A 27,412-nucleotide genomic window follows, 5' to 3' on the forward strand; every position below is an offset into this window, starting at 1 on the left:
TTTTCAAATCTAGTCATTGTATCAGTGTGGATAGCTAACATTTTGTCACAGAACATCGCCTGCCCCAAGCGATGTAGTACTGATTGGTACGAGAGGGTAGGAGTTCTCCATGAGGCAGCTATGACTTGCTTGGTTGCAGAAAAAATGTGTGTTATTAGTTTGAAATGCTTCAACGAAGATCCTTCTGGCTTAAACCCCAGTAAAGCTACTTCCGGAGACTTTGGAAAGGAGCCACCAGCAATTGAATAAATTAGCTGATAAACTCTGTGCCACAGTCTCCTTGCCTTAAAGAGAATCTGTATTGTTAAAATCGCTCAAAAGTAAACATACCAGTGCGTTAGGGGACATCTCCTATTACCCTCTGTCACAATTTCGCCGCTCCTCGCCGCATTAAAAGTAGTTAAAAACAGTTTTAAAAAGTTTGTTTGTAAACAAACAAAATGGCCACCAAAACAGGAAGTAGGTTGATGTACAGTATGTCCACACATAGAAAATACATCCATACACAAGCAGGCTGTATACAGCATTCCTTTTGAATCTCAAGAGATCATTGGTGTGTTTCTTTCCCCCATGCACTGAAGTTACAGGCTGCTCTTTTCTTCCTGCAAACAGCTTTGTCCTTGTTTGTAATTCCTCAGTATGTGAAAGCCCAGCCAGCTCAGAGAACGATTTATCCAGCTTGTAAAAGATAAGAGAGAAGAGAGAAGCTGCTCTAATCTAAATAATACACAGGCAGTGTGCAGAGAGGGGCCTGGAGGGGGGAGATTCATCACAGAACCACAACACTGAAGAACTTGGCAGCCTTCCAGACACAGGCCGACAAGTCTGACAGGGGAAAGATACATTGATTTATTACAGAGACTGTCATAGTAGAAAGTGCTGCAGTGAGCCAGAACACATTAGAATAGCTTTTGGAACTTGTAGGATGATAAAAAACAGGATGAAATTTTTGTTACGGAGTCTCTTTAAGGCATTTCCACCACACATGCAGGTATGAGCCCTCCTGGGAGCAGCCGCGGAAACAGCGTGCAGAATTTGAATTGTTAAACTTGGCCAGCCTATTTGGTGTAAGGTACCAACGGAACAACACCTTAATATTTGTCTCGATCACGTTCGAGCAGATAGAAGATCTATGTACATTGTGCCAGAGTACATCCAAATCTTCCCGCTCAAAGTTGAGATTCATTTCTTGTTGCCATTTTTGTATATAAGAAGGTTTATTGTTCTTGGGGGGGGGGGGGCAACCAAGCAAGCATAAATGGAAGAAATCATACCCGGGGCAGCAGGATCCTGGTAAAATCTGTGCTCGAAGGGAGTACGGGTTAGCAGGGAGTCTGCTCCTTTGATTATGGTTTGTACAAAGTGTTTTATTTGTAGATATCTGAAAACTTGAGCCCCTGGTAAGTTCCTATTCTCAGTTAACGTTCGAAAAGTTTTAATACCCACGTCTGTGACTAAATCGTATATTAGAGTAAGGTTAGCTTCTTTCCATTTAAGGAATGCTTTTGCATCATTTTGGCCTGGGGGAAATAGGGGATGCCCCACAATTGATGTTAAAGGTCGATGGGGAGACATTAGGGGGCTTCTTTTCCTTACGTTGTCCCAGATTTTGAGGGAGTGTAGGATAATCGGGTTATATAGCTTCCCTCGCGCTTGGGGATCTACCCATAGTAAGTTAGAAAGTAGCAGTGGAGAGCAGCTTTCCCTTTCCATAAGCACCCATTTAAGAGGATTATGAGACGTATGCCAGAAAGCGGCTTGAGCTACTTAGGCTGCTTGATAATATTTAGTGATATTGGGGATCCCCAACCCTCCTTCCGATTTTAGTCTGTATAGCACTTGTCTAGCTATTCTGGGTTTGATGTTCCCCCAAACATAAGAGTTGATTGCAGCTTGTAGTTGAGCAAGTGTATTCTGGGGTATGTGAACCGGGAGAACTCTGAAGTAGTATAGGAGCTTTGAGAGGATCACCATTTTTACAGCCGCTATCCTGCCTAACCATGATATGGAGTACTTCTTCCAGCTTTCCATGAGAAGCTTGAGTTTATGTAAGAGGGGGGGGGGATAATTTGCTTTAAAGGTGTCAGAATAAAATCGTGTTAGCGAGATACCTAGGTATGTGAGTTTGAAGGGCTCCCACTGAAATTCGAAGCTCTCTTGCAGTCTCCTCACTAGAGAGTCATCCAAAGTAACATTTAAGGCTTTAGACTTTTTACTGTTAATGCTAAGGCCTGAGAAATCTTCGAATTGCGTTAGTAATCTTGACAGGTTGGGAAGAGAGACCAGAGGGTTAGATAAAGATAAGATTACATCATCAGCATAAAGGTTGATTTTATGCTGTGTCCCATTAATGTTTATACCTCCTATGTCAGTCTGATTTCTAATCATGGCCGCCAGTGGCTCGATTGCCAGGGCAAACAGCAATGGAGACAACGGGCAACCCTGTCGAGTACCCCTAGAAATAAAAAAACGCGAGGATTTAAAGCCATTATACTGGATAAATGCCTGAGGGCTAGAATACATAGCTTTGACCCAGGACAAGAAGTGTGGACCGAAACCCCACAGTTCAAGGAGGTGGAAAAGATACCTCCAGGACACAGAATCAAAGGCTTTCTGTATGTCAAGCAACAACAACATTAATGGAAGCCCTTGATTCTGCACAGCATTGATTATATGTAGCAGACGTCGCACATTGTCTCCAGCCTGTCTACCCGGCATAAATGCAGCTTGGTCTCCATCTATCAGGCCTTCCATTACAGAGGATAACCGAGTGGCTAACACTTTAGCTAACAATTTTAAATCAATATTTAGAAGGGAGATGGGTCTATGATTTGTCCAGTGAGTTAAGTCCCTCCCTGGCTTAGGAATCATGCATATGGAGGCTGTGGTGCTTTCATTTCTAAAGTGAGCTCCGTGCAATATACTATTGAATGCATCACATAGGGATGATTCCAACAAGCCCTCATAGGTTTTAAAATATAAAGCAGTAAAGCCATCTGGCCATCACCCGTGATATCCCCCTCCAGCCTGTTCCTATCTGCGATATCCAGCTCAGGGAGGTGCAGGCCTTTGAAGATATTATTAAGTAGATTACTGTTAGCTTCATCGGGTCTGTTATATAGGCGCATGAGATTATCTCGAAAAATATCTACAATTTTGGCGGTATTAGAGGTGCAAGAGGTTTGGCCATTTTTGAGACAGATCAGAGGTTTTTTCAATTCAGGGAATTTTAATCTGCGAGCAAGGAAGGTATCAGGCTTGTTGGCCTTAAAGGCAAACTTAAATTTCTGCCACCGTAATTGTTTTTCAGCTTGTAGAGAAAAGGAGAGATTGTAAGCCTTTCTGGCTCTATCCATTGCAAATTTAGTGGGTGTAGTGGGTGTGTGTATGGGGGGGTTTAGGGTTAGGCATCAGGTAAGTAGTGTGTGTGCAGTGGCGTAGCTAAGGAGCTGTGGGCCCCAATGCAAGTTTTACAATGGGACCACCCAAGCACTCTATACATAACAATTGATACGGCGCACCAAAACCTGCCAATGGCAACTATAGTGTCAGAGGTGCAAGAAGGGGATGGGGAAGTTTGTTAATGATTACTACTATTAAAAGTATCTATAGAAGTGATTATTATGAGTCCAAGACCAATAGAGAGCTAAAACTGTAGTTGATGGAGGGCCCTTCGGGGCCCCTCTGGCCCAAGGGCCCTGATGTGGTCACAACCTCTGCAACCCCTATTGCTATGCCCGTGTGTGTGTGGCGATTAGGGTAAGGAGTCAGGCAGGTAGTGTGTGTGTGTGGCAGAGGGGGTTTAGGGTTAGACGTCAGGAAGTTGTTTGTGTGGGGGGTGTTTAGGGTTAGGAGTCAGGCAGGTAGTGTGTGTGTGTGGTTTAGGGATAGGAGTCAGGCAGGTAGTGTGTATTAGGGTTGCTGTGGCATACCGGTATGACGATATACCGCGGTTTGATTGTGCATGGTAATCATACCATGCACAATCTCGTTTTACCATTTTTGGGGGGGCGGGGCTGCCCGGGGGGCGGGGCGACGTATCGCCAAGCGCACAAACAGCGGCGAGGATAAGTAAATACTCACTTGCCGGCAGCCGGGTCCTCCATGCTGTACTAGCTTCATTCTACTTCCTGTTCTTGTCCTATTTCCCTGAAACAGCACCCCCTGGGCGCTATTACAAGGAGATGACGCAAGAACAGGAAGTAGAATGAAGCTAGTACAGCGTGGAGGACCCGGGTGCTGGCAGGTGAGTATTTGTACCCCCTGCTGCTGCTTCCCCTGGCTCTCTATACTAAGGGCACCAATCCTGGCTACACCTATCCCTGGCTACCTATGCTGCAGCCACCTACTACTGGCTACACCTATCCATGGCTACCTATGCTGTGGCAACCTAATTCTGGCTACACTTATCCCGGCTACCTATACTGTGGCCACCTTCTACTGGCTGCATCTATCCCTGGCTACCTATACTGCGGCCACTTGCTACTGGCTCCACCTATCCCTGGATACCTATGCTGCAGCCACCTACTATGGGCTACACCTATCCCTGGCTACCTATGCTGCGGCCACACACTTCTGGCTACACCTATCCCTGGCTACCTATACTGCAGCTACTTACTACTGGCTACACCTATCCCTGGCTACATATGCTGTGGCCACCTACTACGGGCTACACCCATCCCTGGCTACTCATGCTGCGGCCACCTACTACTGGGGTTGGGGCACATTATTTGATGTAAGGGGGGCTACCGGGTCCAAATAATTGTTTAAAGAGACACTGAAGCGAAAAAAAATATATGATATAATGAATTGGTTGTGTACTATGAATAATTACTAGAAGATTAGCAGCAAAGAAAATATTCTCATATTTTTATTTTCAGGTATATAGTGTTTTTCTAACATTGCATCATTCTCTAATATGTGCAGATTACACAACACTCAGCATTCAAAATGATTCTTTCAGAGCAGTCTGTGAACTAATGACTTCTCCTCTGGCAGAGAAAAAGACATTTGTTTACTTACAGTTGAGATAATAAAAGTCAGAAGTCAGCCCTCTCCACGACTTTGAAAGTCGTAGAGCTTAATGGCTTTTTTGCATAGAGATAACAACTGGAGTTTCTTAACTCTTCCTGTACTGGAAACAATTAGACTGATGTATCTGATCTTAATGTTTTATTTCTTAGCTGTACTACGCATACAAATCATAATATCATAATTTTTTTTCCGCTTCAGTGTCTCTTTAATACCGTATAACGTAATACTGTGGTATTTTTTTTTACAGTTATACCGTGGAATTTCATACCGTTGCAACTCTAGTGTGTATGGGGCGAGGTTAAGGTTAGGCATCCAGTGGGAGGGTTCTGTGTGAGAGTAGGGTTAAGTTTAACCATAGTAAATTATTGGTATTTAATACTCATATTTTACACTTTAATAGTAAAATATTGGTATTAAATACTGATATTTTACTATCAGCATTACTGGGCACCCAAATTTCCAGGCACCTTTTTTGTTTGTACCCACCCACCTTTGTGAGTACCAATGCCCTTTTTTATTTATCTTTCTTTTTGGTGATCTATTGCACTATTTGGGCTTCCTCTTCTCCTGTACATGCTTGTGTTCATCCCTTTCCCTCTCCATAGTGCAGTATATGCTGCTCCTCCCCCCTCCATAGTACAGTACATTCTTCTCCTTTCTTTTCTCCCTTAAAACCTGTATGTATCAGTGTAACAGTGAAAAAAATATGTTACCAGAAAGATTGGTAAGTACAACCATAGGGCTCTGTGGACATCCTGGTTGGTTTCTTCCTCCGTTTGCAACAATGTCAATGTGACCACTGAAATCGGTAGTGCCGTAGCCATTAACTTCTACAATGATAAATGGATATACAATTGCAAGGTTTATAGATGAGTTATTAAATGATCTGCTTGGAGCTAAAATAATCTGTGAAGCAAGAAAATGTTATTGTATGGCGACACCAAAGAATCTATAGACTGAATATTATCACAAATAAGTAGCATTATTATTATTAATTGTATTTATAAAGCGCCAACATATTACTCAGCGCTGGTAAGTGCTCATAAGTAGCATGGTAAGTGCCGAAACCAACTACTGTTGGAATGTGTATTCAGCAACAACAGTCTATCGTGTGTATATCTGTGCATCACCGGCTATAACCACAGGGTGGCAGTGTGTTCTAGTAACAAAGGTCTTGCTACATTCTGTGTTTATAAAAGGAAGTTGTGAATAAACTTGTTTCGTTAGTCTTGGTGTGTAACAGCCAAGAGAGCTATTGACGATGAGATATTATGATTAATGTCTGTTTCTCCTGCATTCTACATTGCTGTGCACTAAGAAGCTATTTTTAAGAGGAACTTTAGTGACAAGGGGAAAAATAAATCAATTCATTGCAAAGTGAGAAGTTAAAAATGAGAAGAGAGAGCAAGAAATCATTGATATTCGCCATGTAATATGTTCATATTGTTTAATCCACAATCAGCCCGCATGTCATCATCTTTACTACTGGCATATTTTGGTACTGCGGATACAATTGCACATGCTGTGCTTTTAAAGGAACCCTATCAATACCCAAGTGTTCTAAAATGACGTGTACAACTAATGTCTAAGTAGCAGTGTAAACATTTTCCTACTTTTCTTGTTAAATATCAGAGGCAAAAGCTTTAATTTATTGAGGGTAGGATTTAGCTTTAATTCGAACAAATCAATTGCACAAGGGGTGTCTATTTCAATGCACAGCCAGTGTTGCAAATAAGACTACAGCAAAAAAAGTATGAAAATCTGTGGCGTCACAGACAGTTACAAATGTTTATAACAAGTTACATTTCCTCTGCTCTCTTCAGACACTTCAGTCAGAGACACAGGACACAGCAGCTGCAGCTGCTGAGACAGAGAGCTTTCTCTCACACACACACACACACACACACACACACACACACACACACACACACACACACACACACACACACACACACACACACACACACACACACACACACACACACACACACACACACACACACACACACACACACACACACGGTTAACAGATGAAGATTGAGGGGCATTCCCTCTCCCTGCATGGCTGATTCTGCTGTCAGTTTTGGCATCACTAAAGTGTGAAAGTATTTTGATAACAGTAAACAAAGAGATTGCCATTGAAATGTATACACCTGTACTAAGCAGTACTTCCCAAACAATTCCTATCTCAATTGAAAAAAATATTTCAGTCAATAGTGTTCCTTTAAATGTGGTGTGTGTGTGTGTGTGTGTAGGTTGACTAAGGGAGTATAGCAGAGGTGACAAAGCCTTTAGACATGTAATTGAGGCAGTAAAATATTAATCAGAATCACAATAATCTTTATTTTCCAAGCATGACTGGGTCGTGCTCAGAATTGGATATGGCGTATTCAGGACTTGGGTATGAGAAACAAGATAGGACACACAATAAGCAGTACAGTAATTGCAAGAAACAAGGTACGCAATATACAGTACTGCAGTGTAAAGCAGGTACATGTAAGAGGTAGTGATTCAATATACAATTAGTTGGTGACTGTGGGACTCCTAAGGTGGGAGTGGGCACTGGGGGGAGACTTGAATAGAGTTTAAGAGGTTGAACACTGTGAGGAAGAAACTGTTCTTATGCCTTGAGGTCCTGGTGGAGATGGCCCGAAACCTCTGGCCTAATGGTGGCTGCCTGAAGGAGTGGTGGCCTGGGTGTGAGGGATCTTTGGTAATCCTCAGTGCTCTGAAGGGCAGTCTGGAGTTGTAGAGGTGGTCCAGAGGGCGGAGGGGTTTCCCTAGAATCCTCTCCACTGGTCTGATGATCCTCTGTAGTTTTTCTCCATCACTGAGCCGGCATACCAGATCAGGATGGAAGTGCAGAGGCCCGACTTAATAGTGGCCAAGTAGAAACTCGTCAGTAGCTCCTGGGCCATATCGAACTTCTTCAGATGGCAAAGGAAGAATAGCCTCTGCTGCACTTATCTCTGGATAGAGGCGGTGTTGGTCTCCATCAAGGGCAGAAATAGAAATGGAGAATTCATGGTCCAGATGAAACAGGGGAGAGCTAATAGTGAGGTGGTTATATGGCACTGGCAGTAGTGATTAGCAGCTGAGGTGAACAAGAGAGTTGATATAGTAAAGTGGTAGGATAGAGAAAGGGTTCATAGCCTATAGAGTGGGTATTAACAGTGTATTGGGGTAGATGTGGATGTGAATTTCAGCAAAGTTGGCATGGAGGGATGAAGCATAGATGAGGGGTAGTTGCTAATTGTGTCAGGAGTGGCGACTCAGGGGGATGGGAAGATAGACAGACAGGGAGGGACATGACAGACCACGGCAAGAGGGTGACAGTGATATTACCCTCCTTAGCGGTATGCCCGACACTGTGTTGGGCATGCCGCTCTGTGGCCCCAGGAGTCCCCCATAATTAAATAATTGTCCCAAATGACTGTAAAGCCTTTAGCTAGCACTAGGCTAGCTAGTAAAAGTGTTGGGCACCCGCCGCTCCCCTGCGATCCCCCCGATCCCCCTATTTATACATTACGCCCCAGATCCAGCGATCGCGCAGCCTCCCTACACAGCTCCGGTCTCTCTATGGGGAGGATCCGGTTTGCGTATGACGTCGGCGACGTCATGACGTCATGTGCGATCCTCCCCATAGTGAAGACCAGAGCTGTCCGGGGAGGCTGCGCCGATCGCTGGTTCCAGGCTGGGTAATGTATAAACGGGGAAGCGGCGGGGATCGGAGGTTGCTGGACACCTCTACTAGCTAGCCTAGTGCTAGCTATAGGCTTTACAGTCATTTGGGATAAATATTCAATGATCAGGCAAAAAGTAACAAAACCTCCTGAGCGGCGTAACGCTCAGGAGGTTAAATGCATGGGTACCACAGTGCCTACCATTGTGAGAGTCTGCTGAGGCTTCCACCATGTTTTGTGGACCCCAATCAAAAGTTTATTGATTCAGCATTTAGGCATTGGATCTGGAGACCACATGATGTTAGCATATGTCACATATGGCACATGGTAGGTGAAAGTGGGCATTACTGAACTCTACTTCAGTCAATGTATGTACATAGGTAAGTCTACATTTTTATGCAGTGTTGTATGAAGACACCCTTCCTTTAAAGAGACACTGAAGCGAAAATATATATATGATATAATGATTTGGTTGTGTACTATGAATAATTACTAGAAGATTAGCAGCAAAGAAAATATTCTCATATTTTTATTTTCATGTATATGGTGTTTTTTCTAACATTGCATCATTCTATAATATCTGCAGATTACACAGCACTCAGCATTCAAAATGATTCTTTTAGAGCAGTCTGTGAACTAATGACCTCTCCTCTGGCAGAGAAAAAGTAAACAGTTGAGATAATAAAAGTCAGAAGACAGCCCTCTCCAGGACTTTTGAAAGTCGTAGAAATGAATGGCTTTTTTGCATAGAGAAAACAACTGGAGTTTCTTAACTCTTCCTGTACTGGAAACAATTAGACTGATGTATCTGATCTTAATGTTTTATTTCTTAGCTGTACTACACATACAAATCATAATATCATAAATTTTTTTTCGCTTCAGTGTCTCTTTAAATGAATCAATCTGTGAGCCTGAAATGTGGGTCTAGGTAAAGTGGTATCATTGAAATGGGTTTTGTGAATACCACTACTCAAGGTTCTCCTTTAACTTGCTGCCACTTTAGGTTGGTATGTTTGCCTCTTTGCAGGACATGATTAAAGCATTAAAGAGACGTTCATTTACTATGTTACTAGCTCTTCAAAAAGGGTGGTTGTTAACCTAAAACATCACTCTATTCTTAAAGGGTTACACTAGAAGACCCCCAGGTTGTTGGTGACCTATTAGCTTTTTGGCTTGAAAAAGGCATATTGCCTGAAATGGCAGGTTGTTGCCTGAGATGGAGCAGAGAGAGAGGAGCACAGAATGAATGCAGGAAATCACAATACCATAGAGATCATCACCTTACTTTACAGACAGTGACAACTTGTGGTTGTTTTAATATACTGCAGTTTTACTAATAGTGTTGTTAAAGTGGATCCGAGATGAAAAACTAACTATAAGAAGTAACTCATCTATATATCTTATACAAAGTTTAGATAGTTTACACAGCAAATCTAGCTGCAAAAAGCTTTAACAGTATATTATTATTTATTCCTGTGATACAATGAGAGCAGCCATATTCAGTTTGTCATCTCACAGGCAAGCTGCTCTGCATCTCCACCCCTCAGCCTGTGAAAACTCCACTCCTCTCCACCCCCTTGCCTCTGAAATCTCTGGCTGGTAATGTCCCCATCTCCCCAGACTGAGCTCCCATGAGCACTTGCTACATGTGACTCAGAAAGATTAGGTGCTGGAGGAGCTGTGGGCAAGTCTTGTTTAGTTTATAGGGAATTAGGGTATTAAAAAAAACCACAAAAAAGTATTTGGCTTGAGAAATACCCTATAAACTATATATAAGGGGCACAATTATGCAATTGATCTCGGATCCACTTTAAATCCAACAGCCTGTCCAGCTTTACATATTTGCACTTAATTGAACAATAAACGTGTACTTTTGAACCACGGTGCCGGCTGCTTGGATCTTTTCTATTGATACAGCTCAGGAGGTTGCTGAGCTGCTGGTCACCCTGCTGGAGGGGGTGCTCCTAATACTACAGCAAAGCAGAATTCAATAAGTAAACCATTATATTCCATACGTAGGTTTTTCACGGCTGTCGCCATATCTGTATGCAAAATCACAACTGCTTTAGCATCACTGCGGTCTAGTTTATCATTTTCTGCAGCTCCAATAAACAGGAATGAAGCTGGATCCATCCCTAGAAGAAACAGAAATGAATGACTGCATTGTATCAGGGCTTCCATAACATTGCTGGAAATGGTCTTTACAGAATATATTACTTACATTTCTCCTCTGGGGTAGATGAGAGGGACCAGTAAGTCATCAATGTGAACCCCCTTCTCAATACTAGTGAGTTGGCAAAAGGAGGTTCACTAGGAGGGGCCACGTAATCACTACCATGGCTCAACCATGGGTTTGGGAAGTAGAGAAGAAATCTGGTATAAAGGTCTAGAACAGGTATATGAAGAGAAGCTTGAACAGAGGCGTCAGAATATAGTACAAATGTTTAAAACACGTTTAAAAAGGATGGCAGTTGTGGGCTTACCTCTCCAACAAGTAAAACACAGACTGGATTGATTAAATTTCAACAAAGATATCATTTATTTAAGTACTTTACAATGCAACACGTTTCACAGGTTCTATCCTGCTTCATCAGGTAATCAAAGGAGTAAAAACTAGAACAAAACCAGAGACAGTCAGCTAAGCACCTGTACATAGCACCTGTATGTTCACAAACTCATCACGACTTGTCCCTTCTATAAATATCATTCTCCATTTATATGTTCACTACCTCAGGGCTAGTGAGACACTTTAAGTGCCGTTACCTCACTGGATTCTCTTTTATGCAAATTGCTGTCAGTCTATGGTGAAACTATGTACAGGTGCTTAACCAACTGTCTCAGTTTTGTTCTAGTTTTTACTCCTTTGATTGCCCGATAAAGCGGGATAGAATCTGTAAAAATGTGTTGCATTGTGGAGTACCTGAACAAACTATATTTTTGTTGAACTTTAATCAACACAGTCTGTGTTTTACTTGTTGGGAAGGTAAGTCCACCACTGCTGCCATTTTTAAATGTTTTTTAAATGTTTTTACTCAATTTTGGCTCCTTTGTTTAAGATTCTCTTCATATTGCCAAGTCCACCCCTAGTGGATGGGTGTTACCCCTTGTTTACTATCTACAGAGAGTGACTTCGTAATCTGAGTGGGTCAGGTCATAACATCCCCATCCGCCTATACAGTGGTTCCCTTTATGGTAACCCATATTTGTGAGTATAAACTCTTATACAACTTACTATTACCAATTGCTTCTTCAACATTTTGACATCAACCTCCAATTCGCGAATGTGCAAATCTAATTCTATTTAACCCTGTAGGAAAAAGCGTTAATTCAACAACCTTTCTAGAGCAAAATATAACAATATCAATACAAAAACAATTATGGTAATGTTCTCTTAGGAAATGCGGAACTCTTTGCAAAAGTATTCAGAACAAGCACTTAGACAATTTTTAATCATTTATTTTATAGAAAAATAATGCATAATATGAATATAAAAAATTTATACATAATAAATATAAAAAAAATAGATTGAGATAGTAAAATAATAGGGATTAAAGTGAAAATCACTGGATAATGTCTGAGGCAGTCTGTAAAATTACCTTGCCCTTTGAAATTGTAAGTCCAAAACAGAAGTTAGAAAGTTCTGTGGGTAATAATAAACACCCAAATCCTTCATGGTATATATTTTGGCAAAGGAAGGACACTCTCACAGCCTGTATCAAGCAATTTAACCCTCTCTCTGTTGGAGGGTGGAGAAGGTAACAAGAGATGATTGCCCCACCCCTAGCAATCCGACATCAGGCTGATGTCCGGCCCCTTGCCTTAGTGAGAGAGTGTGGCATTTTCTCCAGTTATGCCATAACTCTATGGATATCTGACATATGATATAAAAACCAACATTTTAGACTATGCCATCAGGGGCGTACCTGGGTAATATAGAGCCTATGGCAAAAAAAAAAAATTGCGCCCCCCCCCACCTCTCTTACCCCCTTCCTTGTCAGAGCACCCTTCTCCTCTAAAAGCAGCATCCTTTCTTGTGTACATGTGTTATGGTTGCCAGTGCTTTTTGGCTCGGGATATTGCTGAAGTTACTTTTTTGGAAACATCTCTTATTCTCTCACTGTCCTCTTTTCTAACACTAAGGCAAGTGTGCCCTACATAAATAATTTAAGTAGCCATGTTCTCCAGATAACAGAATTAAGCTGATCTGAGGTCCGAGTGATGAGGAGGCACGGGGGCAGGCATGGTGGCATACCACAGGGGCAGGCATGGCGCCCATGGTGCAGTGGCGCCCATGGCATGAGCCATGCCTGCACCCCTCTAGATACGCCTCTGTCTGCCATCATGCGCTGAACCTATAAATATCAATCATGCTTGTTTTATCACCTTTCCTGTCTAGGGAATTGATCAGGGATAGTCGTAGCCAACTTCACTACGCTGGAACTACGCGTAGTTTTACGCAATTACGCTTCGCAAAACTACGGCTTCGAAATCAAATATTCGCTTTGTATGCATTTCGTATAATACGCGTTAAAATACGCAATTACACGCAGAAAATTTTACGCATTAATTCCTTATACCGGGAACTCTTCTATGCGTACATTCCCCTTTCCAATGCGTACATTTGTAAGCATATAATCGCACGCAGAAAAATAGACGCGAGTAACACATTCGTAGTTCACTACGCAATACAGATGTTAACTACGCACAGTGGGTGTAAGCTACGCGTAGCGGTACTTCGCTACGCGTAAACTCGTAAGTGTAGTTTTGAAACTTCACCTATGAACTACGATGCGTAGATGCGAACTACAATGCGTAAATTCACACTGGCATAGTTTCTGCTCATCCCTGGAATTGATATCTTAGGTTGTGAACCAGCTATATGAACCATTAACCTCCCAAAAGGTGTATTGACCTTCTCTCATTACACTCTGTGAATCGTGAAAAACTCCGCCCAAGCGAAATATTCTTCAAATGCTGGCATCAGGTCGAATTAAAGTTGAATTAGGGGACAAAGTATGCTGTGGGGAGTCAGCATAGGTGGGGATCACAGGGTGCACAGGGGCTATGATAATGCAAAAATAGTAGACAATATAAACTGTGGACACTATAGAGCAGGGGTCTCAAACTCGCGGCCCGCGGGCCATTTGCGGCCCTCGATACAATATTTTGTGGCCCTCGCCAGCAAAAGCTTCCTTATAGTTCGCTTCAGTGCTCCCAAGTAATCCACCGCATCCCCGCCGCTAAACGAGGGCTGCAGAGCCCCCAAATCGCCCGGGGGCAATCCGCCGGCATTTCCTGGAAGGGGCAGAGCTTCAGCTCTGCCCCCCTGACGGATCGCCGCCTCTCCCCACCCCTCTCTGTGAAGGAAGAGTGAGAGGGGCGGGCAGAGGCGGCGATGCGCCGCGATTGTGAAATTCCTTATGCGGCCCAGCCTCATCCTGACTTTGCCTCCTGCGGCCCCCAGGTAAATTGAGTTTGAGACCCCTGCTATAGAGGCTGATATAAATGGAGGAATCAATAACAAGGAGCAATACTAGCAGAAGAAACTGTAGGCAGTGATATAAATGGAGAGGGTGCTATAATTGGAGTGCTTTAAAAGAATACTGTCTTAGATGGCCGTATAACTAAGAGTATAAAAACTGGTTGATATAAAAGAAGATGCCATAAATCAGAATGCACCTTCCCAAAACTACAGCCAGCTTTTGTTTTTGCCATACATGGGGAACACCCTATTTTGCACAAGGTGTGCATCTTAAAGAAAACCTGTAACATCAAAAAGTCCCCTGGGGGGTACTCACCTCGGGAGGGAGAAGCCTCAGGGTCCCAATGAGGCTTCCCCCGTCCTCCTCTGTCCCTCGGGGGTCTTGCCGCAGCCCTCCGAACAGCGGGATGTAAATATGTACCTTCCCGGCTCCTGCGCAGGTGCTGTTGCGGCTTTCGGCTACGAAGTAGGCAGAAATACCCGATCGCCGTCGGGTCTGCTCTACTGCGCAGGCGCAAGTCTCCGGAGCCTGCGCAGTAGAGCGGACCCGACTGAGATCGGGTATTTCCACCTACTTCGGAGCCGAAAGCCGCAACAGCGCCCCCGCTGGAGCCTGCAAAGGTAAATATTGAACAGGCTGTCGGGTTTGTCGGGCGGCTATTCGGAGGGCTGCAGCGAGACCCCCATGGGACAGAGGACGGCGTGGGAAGCCTCATTAGGATCCGGAGGCTTCCCCCACCCGAGGTGAGTACCCATCAGGGGAACTTTTTGATCTTACAGAGTCTCTTTAAAATTATAAGCTTCATGTTAGTAATAAAACAACACTTCCCTTCCCCCACATGGCAGCATAAAAGTGCATCGTCATAAAGATTAACTGAGATCTCCACAGCAGCCATGGCTATGGAAGTCGTAAAATGAAGCCCTTAAACTGAATGTAAAAATATGAAACTCAGTTCTGTGTTTAATCTATCTTTAGTAAAACACATACAATTAATCATCCCATAAGTTTATTTTCACTTCAGGTTTGCTTTAAAGGGGCGCTATGGGGAAATTAGTAAAATTTAAAATATGTGCAAACAAAGAAGTAAGAAGTACTTTTTTCCAGAGTAAAATGAGCCATAAATTACTTCTCTCCTATGTTGCTGTCACTTACAGTAGGCAGTAGAAATCTGACAGAAATGACAGGTTTTCTCTTCAAAGGGGATTCTAAGCAAGGCTTTTATTCTTTATAAAGATATTCCCTAAAAAGGATTTAAACAATGATGCTGGCCAGCTTCCCTGCTCACTACACAGGTTTTTGGCAGTTGAACAAAGCAACTGCCATCCCTAAGTGCTTTTAAAAATAAAAAACAATCTCTGAGAATCCCCTGATGAAGAGATGGACTAGTCCAAAACCTGTCGCTTCTGTCAGATTTCTACTGCCTACTGTAAGTGACAGCAACATAGGAGAAAAGTAATTTATGGCTCATTTTACACTGGAAAAAAACATACTACTTATATGTTTATGTTTGCACATATTTAAATTTTAAAATGTTTGGCCATAAAGCCCCTTTAAGGTAGCCACACACCATATAGTGTGTTTCTTTTTTCTTTAGATATTTTAAATTCATTAAATTTTCTTGATGGATTGTATTGTTTAAAGTGGACCCAAATTAAAAATACAAGATTTCAGAAATAAAAATCTATTTTCTAAATTATAATAGTAAATAGAAGCCTTTTTTCAGCTGCATGATGACAAATATAAAATATTTTACATTTATTGGAGGAACCCCTCCCTTTCTTTCAAATTGCCGGGATTTTTCCGGCAAACTGGTGGAGTAGATGGTGTCTGGCAATGGAGGAATTGCTAATGGCTGCCCCCAGTATAACCCTAGCTATAAAAAGAGAAGGGTGAAAAGCATGCACTGAAATGATCATAGGTTTGAAGGAGTGTTTATTTATCTTTGTATATGTCAAGGTGCAACTAAATATTTTTAATTAAAAAAAATGTTTGGTTTGGGTCCGCTTTAACTACTTGACGACTGCCCCACGCCAATGGGCGTGGTCACGGTGGCAGCCCCAGGACCGCCTAACGCCAATTGGCGTCAAGTCCTGCGGCTCTAATTTGCATGAGATCGCGCGCATGCTGCGCGCGCATCTCATGCTCGGAGGGTGGAGCTCCGCCCCCTCTTCAGTCTGTTAGACGGCGTGATCGCCGTCTATTTACTTGTACAGCGCCACGATCTGCAGCAGCGCTGTACTGGGGACAGCCGTGTGACAAGAGGGGACAAGAGAGCGATCGGCTCTCATAGGCAGAAGCCTATGACAGCCGATCGCGTGATTGGCCAGCTGGGGGGAGGGAGGGGATTTGTTAGAAAAAAAAAGAAGAATAAGTAAAAAAAAAACATAAAAAAAGGTAACATAAATATTTATTAAAACATAAATAAACACAAGGGGGCGATCAGACCCCACCAACAGGAAGCTCTGTTGGTGGGGAGAAAAGGAGGGGGGAATCACTTGTATGCTGAGTTGTACGGGCCTGCAGCTATGCCTTAAAGCTGCAGTGGCCCATTTAGTTAAAATTGCTGTGGTCTTTAGGGGGGTTTCCTACTGCAGTCCTCAAGTGATTAAAAAAATAAAATAATAATAATAATCCGAACATTTATATAGCGCTTTTCTCCTGTCGGACTCAAAGCGCTCAAGAGCTGCAGCCACTGGGACGCGCTCAGGAGGCCACCCTGCAGTGTTAGGGAGTCTTGCCTTGAACTCCTTACTGAATAGGTACTGACCCTAGCCAGGATTCGAACCCTGGTCTCCCATGTCAAAGGCAGTGCCCTTAACCAGTACTCTACTTAGCCACTGTGAGCTAGTGCACAATATACTACAGATTTCAAAACAAAATCAACCACAGTCCATCAATCAAATAACTGGAAAATGTGGGATATTTTATTGTTTTTCTCAATCAAAAAAAAAAATTCACATTTGACTAAACAAAAATATTGTCTTTACTCTATCAACCATATTATTGCAATGCATTATTGAGCTTGACATTGGTCCATGCAGAGCTCAGAGTGACCTACCAAATATCATCTGGAGCTGAGAGTAACACTTGCTTCCCACATCTCCAGAGAGGTGGGCTCCCAGACTGAGTCCAATCAAGATAAAATTAGAAAAACTAATACCGAATTCAGCCTATGCATAGAAAAGAATAAAATAACATTAGAATGAATAGAAAAACATAGGTGTTCTCTAAATTCACAGCCCAAAGTGCAGAACACAATTATTATTATTATTTAGTATTTATATTGTGCCGACATCTTCTGCAGCACTGTACAGAGTATATTGCTTGCAGACTGTCCCTCAGAGGAGCTCAAAGTCTAATCCCTACCATATTAATATGTCTATATCGTGTAGTGCAGGGGTAGGGAACCTATGGCTCGGGAGCCAGATGTGGCTCTTTTGATGGCTACATGTGGCTCACAGTTAGAGGTTGATTCACTAAGCTACACAGCTCAAGCAGCACAGCTTAGTGTGACAGAGCAAGTCAAATTTTCAAAGTAGGCACGCTACTGCTGTAGCATGCACCACTAACTACTCGCGCTCCCCCAAAACGAATGGCCACTCCAATTGTCCCACCCTGGACGCTGTCAGATCCAGTGACTTTGTAGGACAAGATTCCCACACTTTGATTAGCCCAATAGGCTGTCACTTGACAAGCAGCCTATTGGGCCAAAGTGTGGGGATCTCGTCCTACAAAGTGAATAAACACCCAAGACAGCTAGCTATTTGTACAAGCTGCTAGTCTGTATTTCTCCTGTCTGGCTCTCGGGGGAAATTGCTGATGTTGCTGAAACCCAAGAGAAGCTGAAGACGTGTCTGACACTTCCGCTGCCTGGAGGATCAACTGTATACACATCACCATGGCAACAGAGACATAAGCCCTCTGCTGCGCATGCGCACTGTCCCAGTTTGAAACATATTGTATGGCTTTCACGGAATTACATTTTAAAATATGTGGCGTTTATGGCTCTCTCAGACAAAAAGGTTCCTGACCCCTGGTGTAGTGTATAAACTGAGGGCGAGATAAGTATGTAATATTCATTTGCAGGTACATCCCGTGTTTATTTTGAATCATTCGACTTGTTTCAGGCTCACGTTAAAGTGAACTTGAACTGAGTAAAATGATTTATTATTTAAAATAAAACAGATCATGTACACCTGCAAATAATTATTACACACTTACCTTGCTGTTGGTTCCTCTCAGAAGCTCACCATTTTCTTCTAACAAGAATTCCTTCCAGTTCTGACAAGATTTTGTCAAAACTGAAATGTATCAGTTGCTGTCAGTTATATGTCAGTTGCTGTCAGTTATAACTGAAAATACAACTGATGTGCAATGTAATGTCCATGTTTCCCTATGGCTCAAGTGGGCGATATTACAATTTAACAGTGTGCTGACCTGAAAGCTGTTAAAGGGTCATTTCCATTTTTAAAATGGAGGATGGAGAATTCCATTGATCACAGTGGACAAACAGGATGCAGTAGAGGAGAAAGAGATTGATGAGTAGACTACATGGGAGGTACCTTATTCTTTGGACTATAATGGCCCGTACTCACGGGCTGCAGAAGTGGCCTGTCGCCAGCACACGTGAGCGTGTGGGCGACAGGCCGGCGACAGCTCCTCGCCAGGTCCCTCCGCGTACACACGCGGAAGAGGGACCAGCGGCGAGACGGAAGCTGTCGCCGACGTTCCTCCTCCCCCCGCCGGAAGCTCCATTTACCACAATGGAGGTTGCTGTCGCTAGTCCGCGTACTCACGCGGACTAGCGACAGTTGCAGGGGAGGTGCGGCGGCGACTGTCGCCATGCGATTGAAACTTTCAATCGCATGGCGACATGAGCAACGGGCGACAGTTCGGGGTGCGCGCGCGTGCGACGGCCCATACTCACGGGCGACCTGTCGCCGCAACACGCGCGCGCCGCGTGTTGAGGCGACAAAAGTCCCTCGTGAGTATGGGCCATAAGATGCACTTTTTGTTCCCGAAAACTTGGGGGAAAAAGTGGGTACGTCTTACAGGTATAGTCCGAAGATTCGGTACTTAGATGCAGAGTGAGACGAGAGCACTATACACACTATACAACACCATGGGCGTCCGCAGAAAATTTTCCAGGGTGGAGCAAAAAGGTGGGGAAGAAGTGGCGCGATCGCAGCACCGTAGACTTTGGTGAAAAGAAATATGAGGGTTTAAGTTGTGCACCGAAAAATTGGTGTGGCCACGGACCAGAATGTGGGTGTGGTCACGGGTGGAGACAAATTTACATGAACTTAGCAATGGTGGGACATTAGTTTATGACAGTGGTGGCGAACCTTTTGGAGGCCGAGTGCCCAACTTGTAACCCAAAAGTCACTTATCTATCGCAAAGTGGCAACAGCAATTTAAACTAAATACAAACATTTTAACTCATACATGAACATTATGGAAAATTCAAGTTGAAAATAAACTGTAAAGATAAACAATTTCATCCACCCGACTCCTGAAAATGTATTCATTTTTTTAGAACCTCCCAGTTTTATTTTTGGTTTCAAAAAGCTAAAAAAGTAGGTTTAATGCTATTGTCTCATATGATGATGATTCAGCTTTTCCCATAGTCTCGCAGTTAGCAATCATGTGACCCCCATCAAGAGAAATTCAGCAATCATGAGGCCCTCAACAAGACAAATTCAGCAATCATGAGGCCCCCAACAAGACAAATTCAGCAATCATGAGGCTCACAACAAGATAAATTCAGCAATCATAAGGCCCCCAACAAATCATGAGGCCCCCAACAAGACACAATAAGCAATCTTGAGGCCCCCAACAAATCTGGAGGCCCCCAAGAAGACAAATTCAGCAATCATGAGGCCCCCATCAAGACAAATTCAGTAGTCATGAGGCACATAAATAGACAGCATTTCACATAAATGGGCAGATTGCCCCCTTAATATGGTAGACACCTCTCACCTGGCTTCTGAATTCTCCTCTACTGGCTGCTGTGCCTGGCAATACTGTTTTTAGCTGGATTGAGGATGATGTGTGGGCTGAAAGGTCTTGCGGTGATGCTGTGGCCTGGCTGGCGGTGATACTGTGGCCGGGCTGGCGGTGATGCTGGGCTGTGCTTGGCTGGTTGAAGTAAATGCTGGCCTGACTGGTGGTGATGCTGTGGCCTTTTTGACAGTGATTCTGGGCTGGTTGGCTGGTGGTGATGCTGGCTGGCCTGGATAGTTTAGGTAGTGACAGTCGCCCCCTAGTTTAGGTAGCGCAGGTAGCGCCAGGAGCCCCCCAGTTTAGGTAGCGCCAGGAGCACCCCAGTTTAGGTAGTGACAGGAGCCCCCAGTTCAGGTAGTGACAGGAGCCCTCCCAGTTCAGGTAGTGACAGGAGCCCTCCCAGTTCAGGTAGTGACAGGCGCCCCCCAGGTTAGGTAGTGACAGGGACCCCCAGGTTAAGTAGTGACAGGGACCCCCAGTTTAGGTAGTGACAGGAGCCCCCCAGGTTAGGTAGTGACAGGGACCCCCAGTTTAGGTAGTGACAAGGACCCCTAGTTTAGGTAGTGACAGTGACCCCCAGGTTAGATAGTGACAGGTGCCCCCCAGGTTCGGTAGTGACAGGGACCCCAGGTTAGGTAGTGACAGAGACCCCCAGGTTAGGTAGTGACAGAGACCCCCAGTTAGGTAGTGACAGGCACCCCCCAGGTCAGGTTGTGACAGGGACCCCTAGGTTAGGTAGTGACAGGGACCCCCAGTTTAGGTAGTGACAGGGACCCCCAGGTTAGGTAGTGACAGAGACCCCCAGGTTAGGTAGTGACAGAGACCCCCAGGTTAGGTAGTGACAGAGACCTCCAGTTAGGTAGTGACAGGCATCTCCCCAGGTTAGGTTGTGACAGGGACCTCCAGGATAGGAAGTGACAGGGATCCCCAGGTTAGGTAGTAACAGGTGCCCCCCAGGTTAGGAAGTGACAGGGACCCCCAGTTAGGTAGTGACAGGTGCCCCCAGGTTAGGTAGAGACAGGAGCCTTCAGTTTAGGTAGTGACAGGGACCCCCAGGTTAGGTAGTGACAGGGACCTCCAGTTAGGTAGTGACAGGCGCCCCTGGGTTAGGAAGTGACAGGGACCCCAGTTAGGTAGTGACAGGCGCCCCCCAGGTTAGGAGGTGACAGGGACCCCCAGTAAGGTAGTGACAGGTGCCCCCCAGATTAGGAAGTGACAGGGACTCCGAGTTAGGTAGTGACAGCCCCCCCCCTCCCCTCACCTTGACAGCCAGCATCAGACTTCAGTATCGGCTGATGACACGACCAGTTAGAGTGGGCGCACGGACACACCATGCTGTATATGCGGAAGTAATGTCAGTGCGGTGTGCTAGGTCCTAGCACCGGCACTATTGGTCGCCGGCTGATCGAGGGCTGACGCTGGCAGCAGGGACAGGAGCAGCGGCCAGGGGGAGGCAGCGGTGGCCGGGGGGGAGGGAGCAGCGGGCGTCAAGGGCAGGGCAGATGCCCCAATTTGCCCAACATGCGGACACCCGTGTACAACACCACACTAACACTACACAAACAACGAACTAACACTACACTACACTTCACTACATTGACACTTCCATACTGCTCTTGATCCTGCTGATGCGCTCCTCTTCCCCCCTCTGGTGGTCTTCAGTGCAGTCAACAGGAAGACCACAAGAGAGGGGGAAGAGGAGCGCGGCGGCAGGATCAGGTGCAGTATGGAAGTGTCAGTGTAGTGAAGTGTACTGTAGTGTTAGTTCATTGTTTGTGTAGTGTTAATGTAGTGTTAGTGTAGTGTTGTGTTGTATAGTGTGTCGTGCAGTGTTGTGTAGCATAGCAGAGGTTAATGTAGTGTAGATAGTGCTGCCCATATTTATTCATACCCCTGGCAAATTTTGACTTAAAGTTACTTTTACTCAACCAGCAAGTAATTTTTTGACGGGAAATTACATAGGTGTTTTCCAAAAGATAGTAAGACAACGTACAAGAGGCATTATTGTGGAAAAAAACCCAAAAACATTTTTCAGCTTCTATTTACATTTGAGCAAAAAGTGTCCAGTCAAAAATTATTCATACCCTTCTCAATAATCAATAGCCTTTATTAGCTATTACAGCAATCAAACGCTTCCTATCATTGCAGACCAGCTTTTTGCATGTCTCCACAGTTATTTTTGCCCATTCATCTTTAGCAATGAGTTTAAAATCTTTCAGGTTGGAGGGTCTTTTTGCCATCACCCTGATCTCTAGCTCCCTCCACAGATTCTCCTATTTTATTCAAGTCAGGACTCTGTCTGGGCCACTCCAAAACGTTAATGTTGTTGTCTGCTAACCATTTCTTCCCCACTTTTGCTGTGTGTTTTTGGGTCATTGTCATGCTGAAATGTCCACTGGTGCCCAAGGCCAAGTTTGTCTGCAGACTGCCTGATGTTGTTGTTGAGAATCCTCATGTATTGCTCTTTTTTCATGGTGCTGTTTACTGTGATTAGGTTCCCTGGTCCATTGGCTGAAAAACACCCCCAAAGCATTAGGTACCAATCACCATGTTTGAAAGTGGGGATGGTGTTCTTTGGGTTGAAGCCTTCTGCTTTTTTATGCCAAATGAAGTAAATATCATTGTAACCAAACACTTACATTTTTGTTTCATCTGGCCATGACACAGAAGACCAGAAGTCTTCTTCTTTGTCCAGATAAGCATTTGCAAAGGCCAAGCGAGCTTTTGTGTGCCTTATTTGGAGAAGTTACGTCCTCCTTGGTCTGCATCCGTGGAACCCAGCAGTGTGCAGTGTCCATTGGATTGTCTCCCTTGAGACATTGCCACCAGCAGAGCCCAAATTTACCAGGATGGCCTTGGTGGTGATCCTTGGATTCTTTTTCACCTCTCTCACTATCCTCCAGGCCAGCACAGGTGTCACTTTTGGCTTCCGAACATGTACTCTAAGACTCTCACAGTGCGGAACATCTTGTATTTTTTAACAATACTTTGCACTGTAGCCACTGGAGCTTGAAAACATTTAGAAATGGCCTTATAGCCCTTTCTTGACTGAGCAGCCACAGGTCCTCATTGAGCTCATTTGTCTTAGCAGCCATGGCTGTCCACAAACCAACTGCAGAGAGCTGCTGTTTTCCCCCTGTTGAGTTGATTAATACAGCTGTTCCCAATTAATCAGGGTAATTAGGATACTTTAGAACAGCTTGGACTATTTGGAATGGTATAGAACTTTGGATTTTTCCACAGACTGTGACGTTTGCTTGTGAAGGGTATGAATGATTTTGGACTGGGCACTTTTTACTCACATGTAAATAAAAGCTGAGAATTTTTTTCCCCCACAATAATGCCTCTTGTACATCGTCTTATTATCTTTTGGGAGACACCCATGTCATTTCCTGTCGAAAAATTACTTGCTGGTTGAACAAAAGTAACTTTAAGTCAAAATTTGCCATGGATATGAAAAATTATGGGCAGCACTGATCGAGGTATGTAGTGTAGTGTAACTGGTGGGGCCAGGAGGAGTTAGTGTAGTGTAGCTGGGCAGAGTAACTTAGAGACAGGTTAAGGTGACTAGGTCCATAAGACGACTCTGCACTATAGATGCACCAGGATTAGTATTTTTTTCCCCCAAGATCTTTGGCCTCTAAACCTAGGTGCGTCTTATAGACGGTAAGTATGCCATGTGTATGTTTATTCTGACTTTTAACGTTCAGTTCAAGTTTGCTTTTGAATTTAATTTTTAAAGGACCACTGACAAAAAAAAATGCTTAAAAACACTTAAAATACATGTAAACATGTACAGGTACGAAGATGTTTCTTCCAGAGTAAAATGATCTAGAAATTACTTTTTTCCTATGTTGCTGTCACTTACAGTAGTTGGCAGAATTCTGACAGAACTGACATGTTTTTGACTAGTCCATCTCTTGGTGGGGGTTCTCAGTATTTCATTTATTCTTTACAAAAGCACTCTCTGGAAAAGATCTATACAAAGATGCAAGCCAACCCACCTATCTGTTTGCACATTATTCTGCCAATTGGACTGAGTGACTGCCATTCACTATGTGCTTTTGAAAATAAAGAAAACCCTGAGAGACTTTCTCATGAGGAGATGGGCTAGTCCAAAACCTGTCCGTTCTGTCAGATTTCTTCTACCAACTGTAAGGCCCCGTTCACACTTGCGGTTTGGCGAAAACCGCACCGGATGTCCGGACCGCACCGGAGCCGGATCGGACCTGAACCGTACGGTTCCTGTCCGGATCCGGTCCGGATCCGGTCCGGTTGCATACGGTTTCCGTGCGGTATGAACACGGTTGCGGTCCGGATCCGGATTCTTAAAGAGATAACAACCTGTATAAATACCTGGGGTTCTGGGAGGTCAGCAGAAGCTCTGGGGTCATTGTTGGAGACAGCTGGACGTGTGGAGACCATCCTTGGATACAGAGACAGCAGTTGGGACCATGGATCCAGTCATTTTTTACGCTTATTACCTGGGAATTCTCTCCTTCCTGTTGTTTACCTACTACTATGTGGGGAGAAGGCGTGCTCCTCGCAGGAGATGGTGGGTGCACCCTCTACTAGCCAGGAGGCAGAGGAAGGGAGAGTTCCAGGCCCTCTACCGGGACCTCAGACGACACCCACAGAAGTTCTACAGCTACACTCGGATGTCTATTCCCCTGTAAGTATATAGGCCTTTATACACCAACCCCCACCATTCCTAAACACCCCACCCTCACCCCCACAACACCTCATCCCTGTATACCTAGCTAAACACACCACCCTGACCCCCACACCCCTGTATACCTAGCTATACACTACACCCCCACCCTCCACAACACTCCCAAACCTCTGTAAACACACCTCCCCCATCCTCCACCCAACACCTTGTCCCACAACATACTTTACAGCTTCTTCCTTTCCATCTCCTGACAGGTTTGATACCCTTTTGGAGATGGTGAAGGGTGACCTTAGGAAGAAGGATACCACGTTCAGGAGAGCAGTCACACCACAAGAACAACTACTCATCACATTGAGGTATGTAAAAACAAATTTTTTTATTGCAAAAACAACCACTTTCCAACATGGAAACAGTCTTCCAACATGGAAGACAAAAAATAACATATCTATGGTATAGCCCGGTCAGTTTTAAGGAACACCAACCACCAACTTTGTGCTGGAAGAGTTGCAGGGCATAGCTGCCCAAGTGTCTTTCGGGGACACCAGTCCCTAATATTAAAGTGCTTAAAAAACCTAACCACTGGCACAGGACCCTCTGAGCCATGGATGAAGGACACAGGTCAGTGAAAAGGCTAGGCCTCTCACCGACCAGTGTAGGTGTCCTTCATCCATGGCTCCAAGGGTCTTGTGCAAGTGATTAGGAACAAGAACAAAGTGAGGAGCAAGAGGAACCGATGGCAGAGGTGCATGACTACAGGTGCAGTGCAACAGGCACAAGGTTGTGACCCAGGTAGTGTCTTTCGTGGACACCAGGCCCTAATAAATTGAAGTGCTTTAAAAACCTAACCACTGGCACATGACCCTCTGAGCCGTGGATGAAGGACACAGGGCAGTGAAAAGGCTAGGCCTCTCACCGACCAGTCAAGGTGTCCTTCATCCATGGCTCCAAGGGTCTTGTGCAAGTGGTTAGGAACAAGAACAAAGTGAGGAGCAAGAGGAACCGATGGCAGAGGTGCATGACTACAGGTGCAGTGCAACAGGCACAAGGTTGTGACCCAGGTAGTGTCTTTCGTGGACACCAGGCCCTAATAAATTGAAGTGCTTTAAAAACCTAACCACTGGCACATGACCCTCTGAGCCGAGGATGAAGGACACAGGGCAGTGAAAAGGCTAGGCCTCTCACCGACCAGTCAAGGTGTCCTTCATCCATGGCTCCAAGGGTCTTGTGCAAGTGGTTAGGAACAAGAACAAAGTGAGGAGCAAGAGGAACCGATGGCAGAGGTGCATGACTACAGGTGCAGTGCAACAGGCACAAGGTTGTGACCCAGGTAGTGTCTTTCGGGGACACCAGTCCCTAATATTAAAGTGCTTAAAAAACCTAACCACTGGCACAGGACCCTCTGAGCCATGGATGAAGGACACAGGTCAGTGAAAAGGCTAGGCCTCTCACCGACCAGTGTAGGTGTCCTTCATCCATGGCTCCAAGGGTCTTGTGCAAGTGATTAGGAACAAGAACAAAGTGAGGAGCAAGAGGAACCGATGGCAGAGGTGCATGACTACAGGTGCAGTGCAACAGGCACAAGGTTGTGACCCAGGTAGTGTCTTTCGTGGACACCAGGCCCTAATAAATTGAAGTGCTTTAAAAACCTAACCACTGGCACATGACCCTCTGAGCCGTGGATGAAGGACACAGGGCAGTGAAAAGGCTAGGCCTCTCACCGACCAGTCAAGGTGTCCTTCATCCATGGCTCCAAGGGTCTTGTGCAAGTGATTAGGATCAACAAAGTAAGGAACAAGAGGAATCAAAGGCACAGGTGCAGGACTACAGGTGCAGTGCAACAGGCACAAGGTTGTGACCCAGGTAGTGTCTTTTGGGGACACCAGGCCCTAAAGTTCAAGTCCAGCAAAACCAAAAGTTAAAAAGCCCTGTGATGGTATCCTTCCTCCGAGGATCGGAGGTATTCAGAGGAGCATGTCCAGGAACAATTTGACTTTTTTTTTCAAATTGTATCGGCACCACTACTAGAAAAGGTGGGAGTTGCTGCCTGGAAATCTGGACTCTCTTGGGTGCTGGTCGTGGATGAGCTGGACCCTGACAGCGGTGGCCCATATTGACTGCCTCTGTAGCCGGTGTACATCTGTGATGATTGCCAGGTGGGCACCGCTGTTGGTTGTGGGGGTCTAAAAATTGGTGGTTGCAATAATGGCGTGTCCATGTGCTGTTTAATCACCTCCAGCAAATTGGAATGGCACGCCATCAGGTTTTGTGAAGGCACCTTTTCAAGATATGGTATTAGAGACATCACAGTGTGAAAACACGGGTGTGCCTGCAATTTCAGTAGTTCCTTGCTTTGTTGATGCATTTGCTGCATCATGTTCTGCAGCTGTCCCACCGACTGATGATGCTGCGCACGCAGTTGGTCGATTTCTCCTCTGTGCATCTCATGCATCATTTTAAGCTCGTCCCTGTAGTGCCCATGTACAGCGTCGAGCTCACATTGCAGTGAAGTGATGTGGGACTTGTACTGCTCCATGATA

General features: G+C 44.7%; 1 protein-coding gene across 1 annotated transcript in view; it reads right to left on the reverse strand.

Moving 5' to 3' along the window:
- Window positions 1-27,412, reverse strand: part of LOC137536635 (pancreatic lipase-related protein 2-like) — a 118,765-nt gene that overhangs the window by 27,960 nt on the left and 63,393 nt on the right. The window contains exons 6-8 of the mRNA XM_068258885.1: window positions 17,259-17,370; window positions 10,733-10,852; window positions 5,748-5,864 (exon numbers count right to left, since the gene is read on the reverse strand). Coding sequence (XP_068114986.1) covers window positions 5,748-5,864; window positions 10,733-10,852; window positions 17,259-17,370 — 349 coding nt within the window. The remainder of the gene's footprint in view (window positions 1-5,747; window positions 5,865-10,732; window positions 10,853-17,258; window positions 17,371-27,412) is intronic.

The sequence above is a fragment of the Hyperolius riggenbachi genome, chromosome 10 (assembly GCF_040937935.1).
Source record: "Hyperolius riggenbachi isolate aHypRig1 chromosome 10, aHypRig1.pri, whole genome shotgun sequence".
NCBI lineage: Eukaryota > Metazoa > Chordata > Amphibia > Anura > Hyperoliidae > Hyperolius > Hyperolius riggenbachi.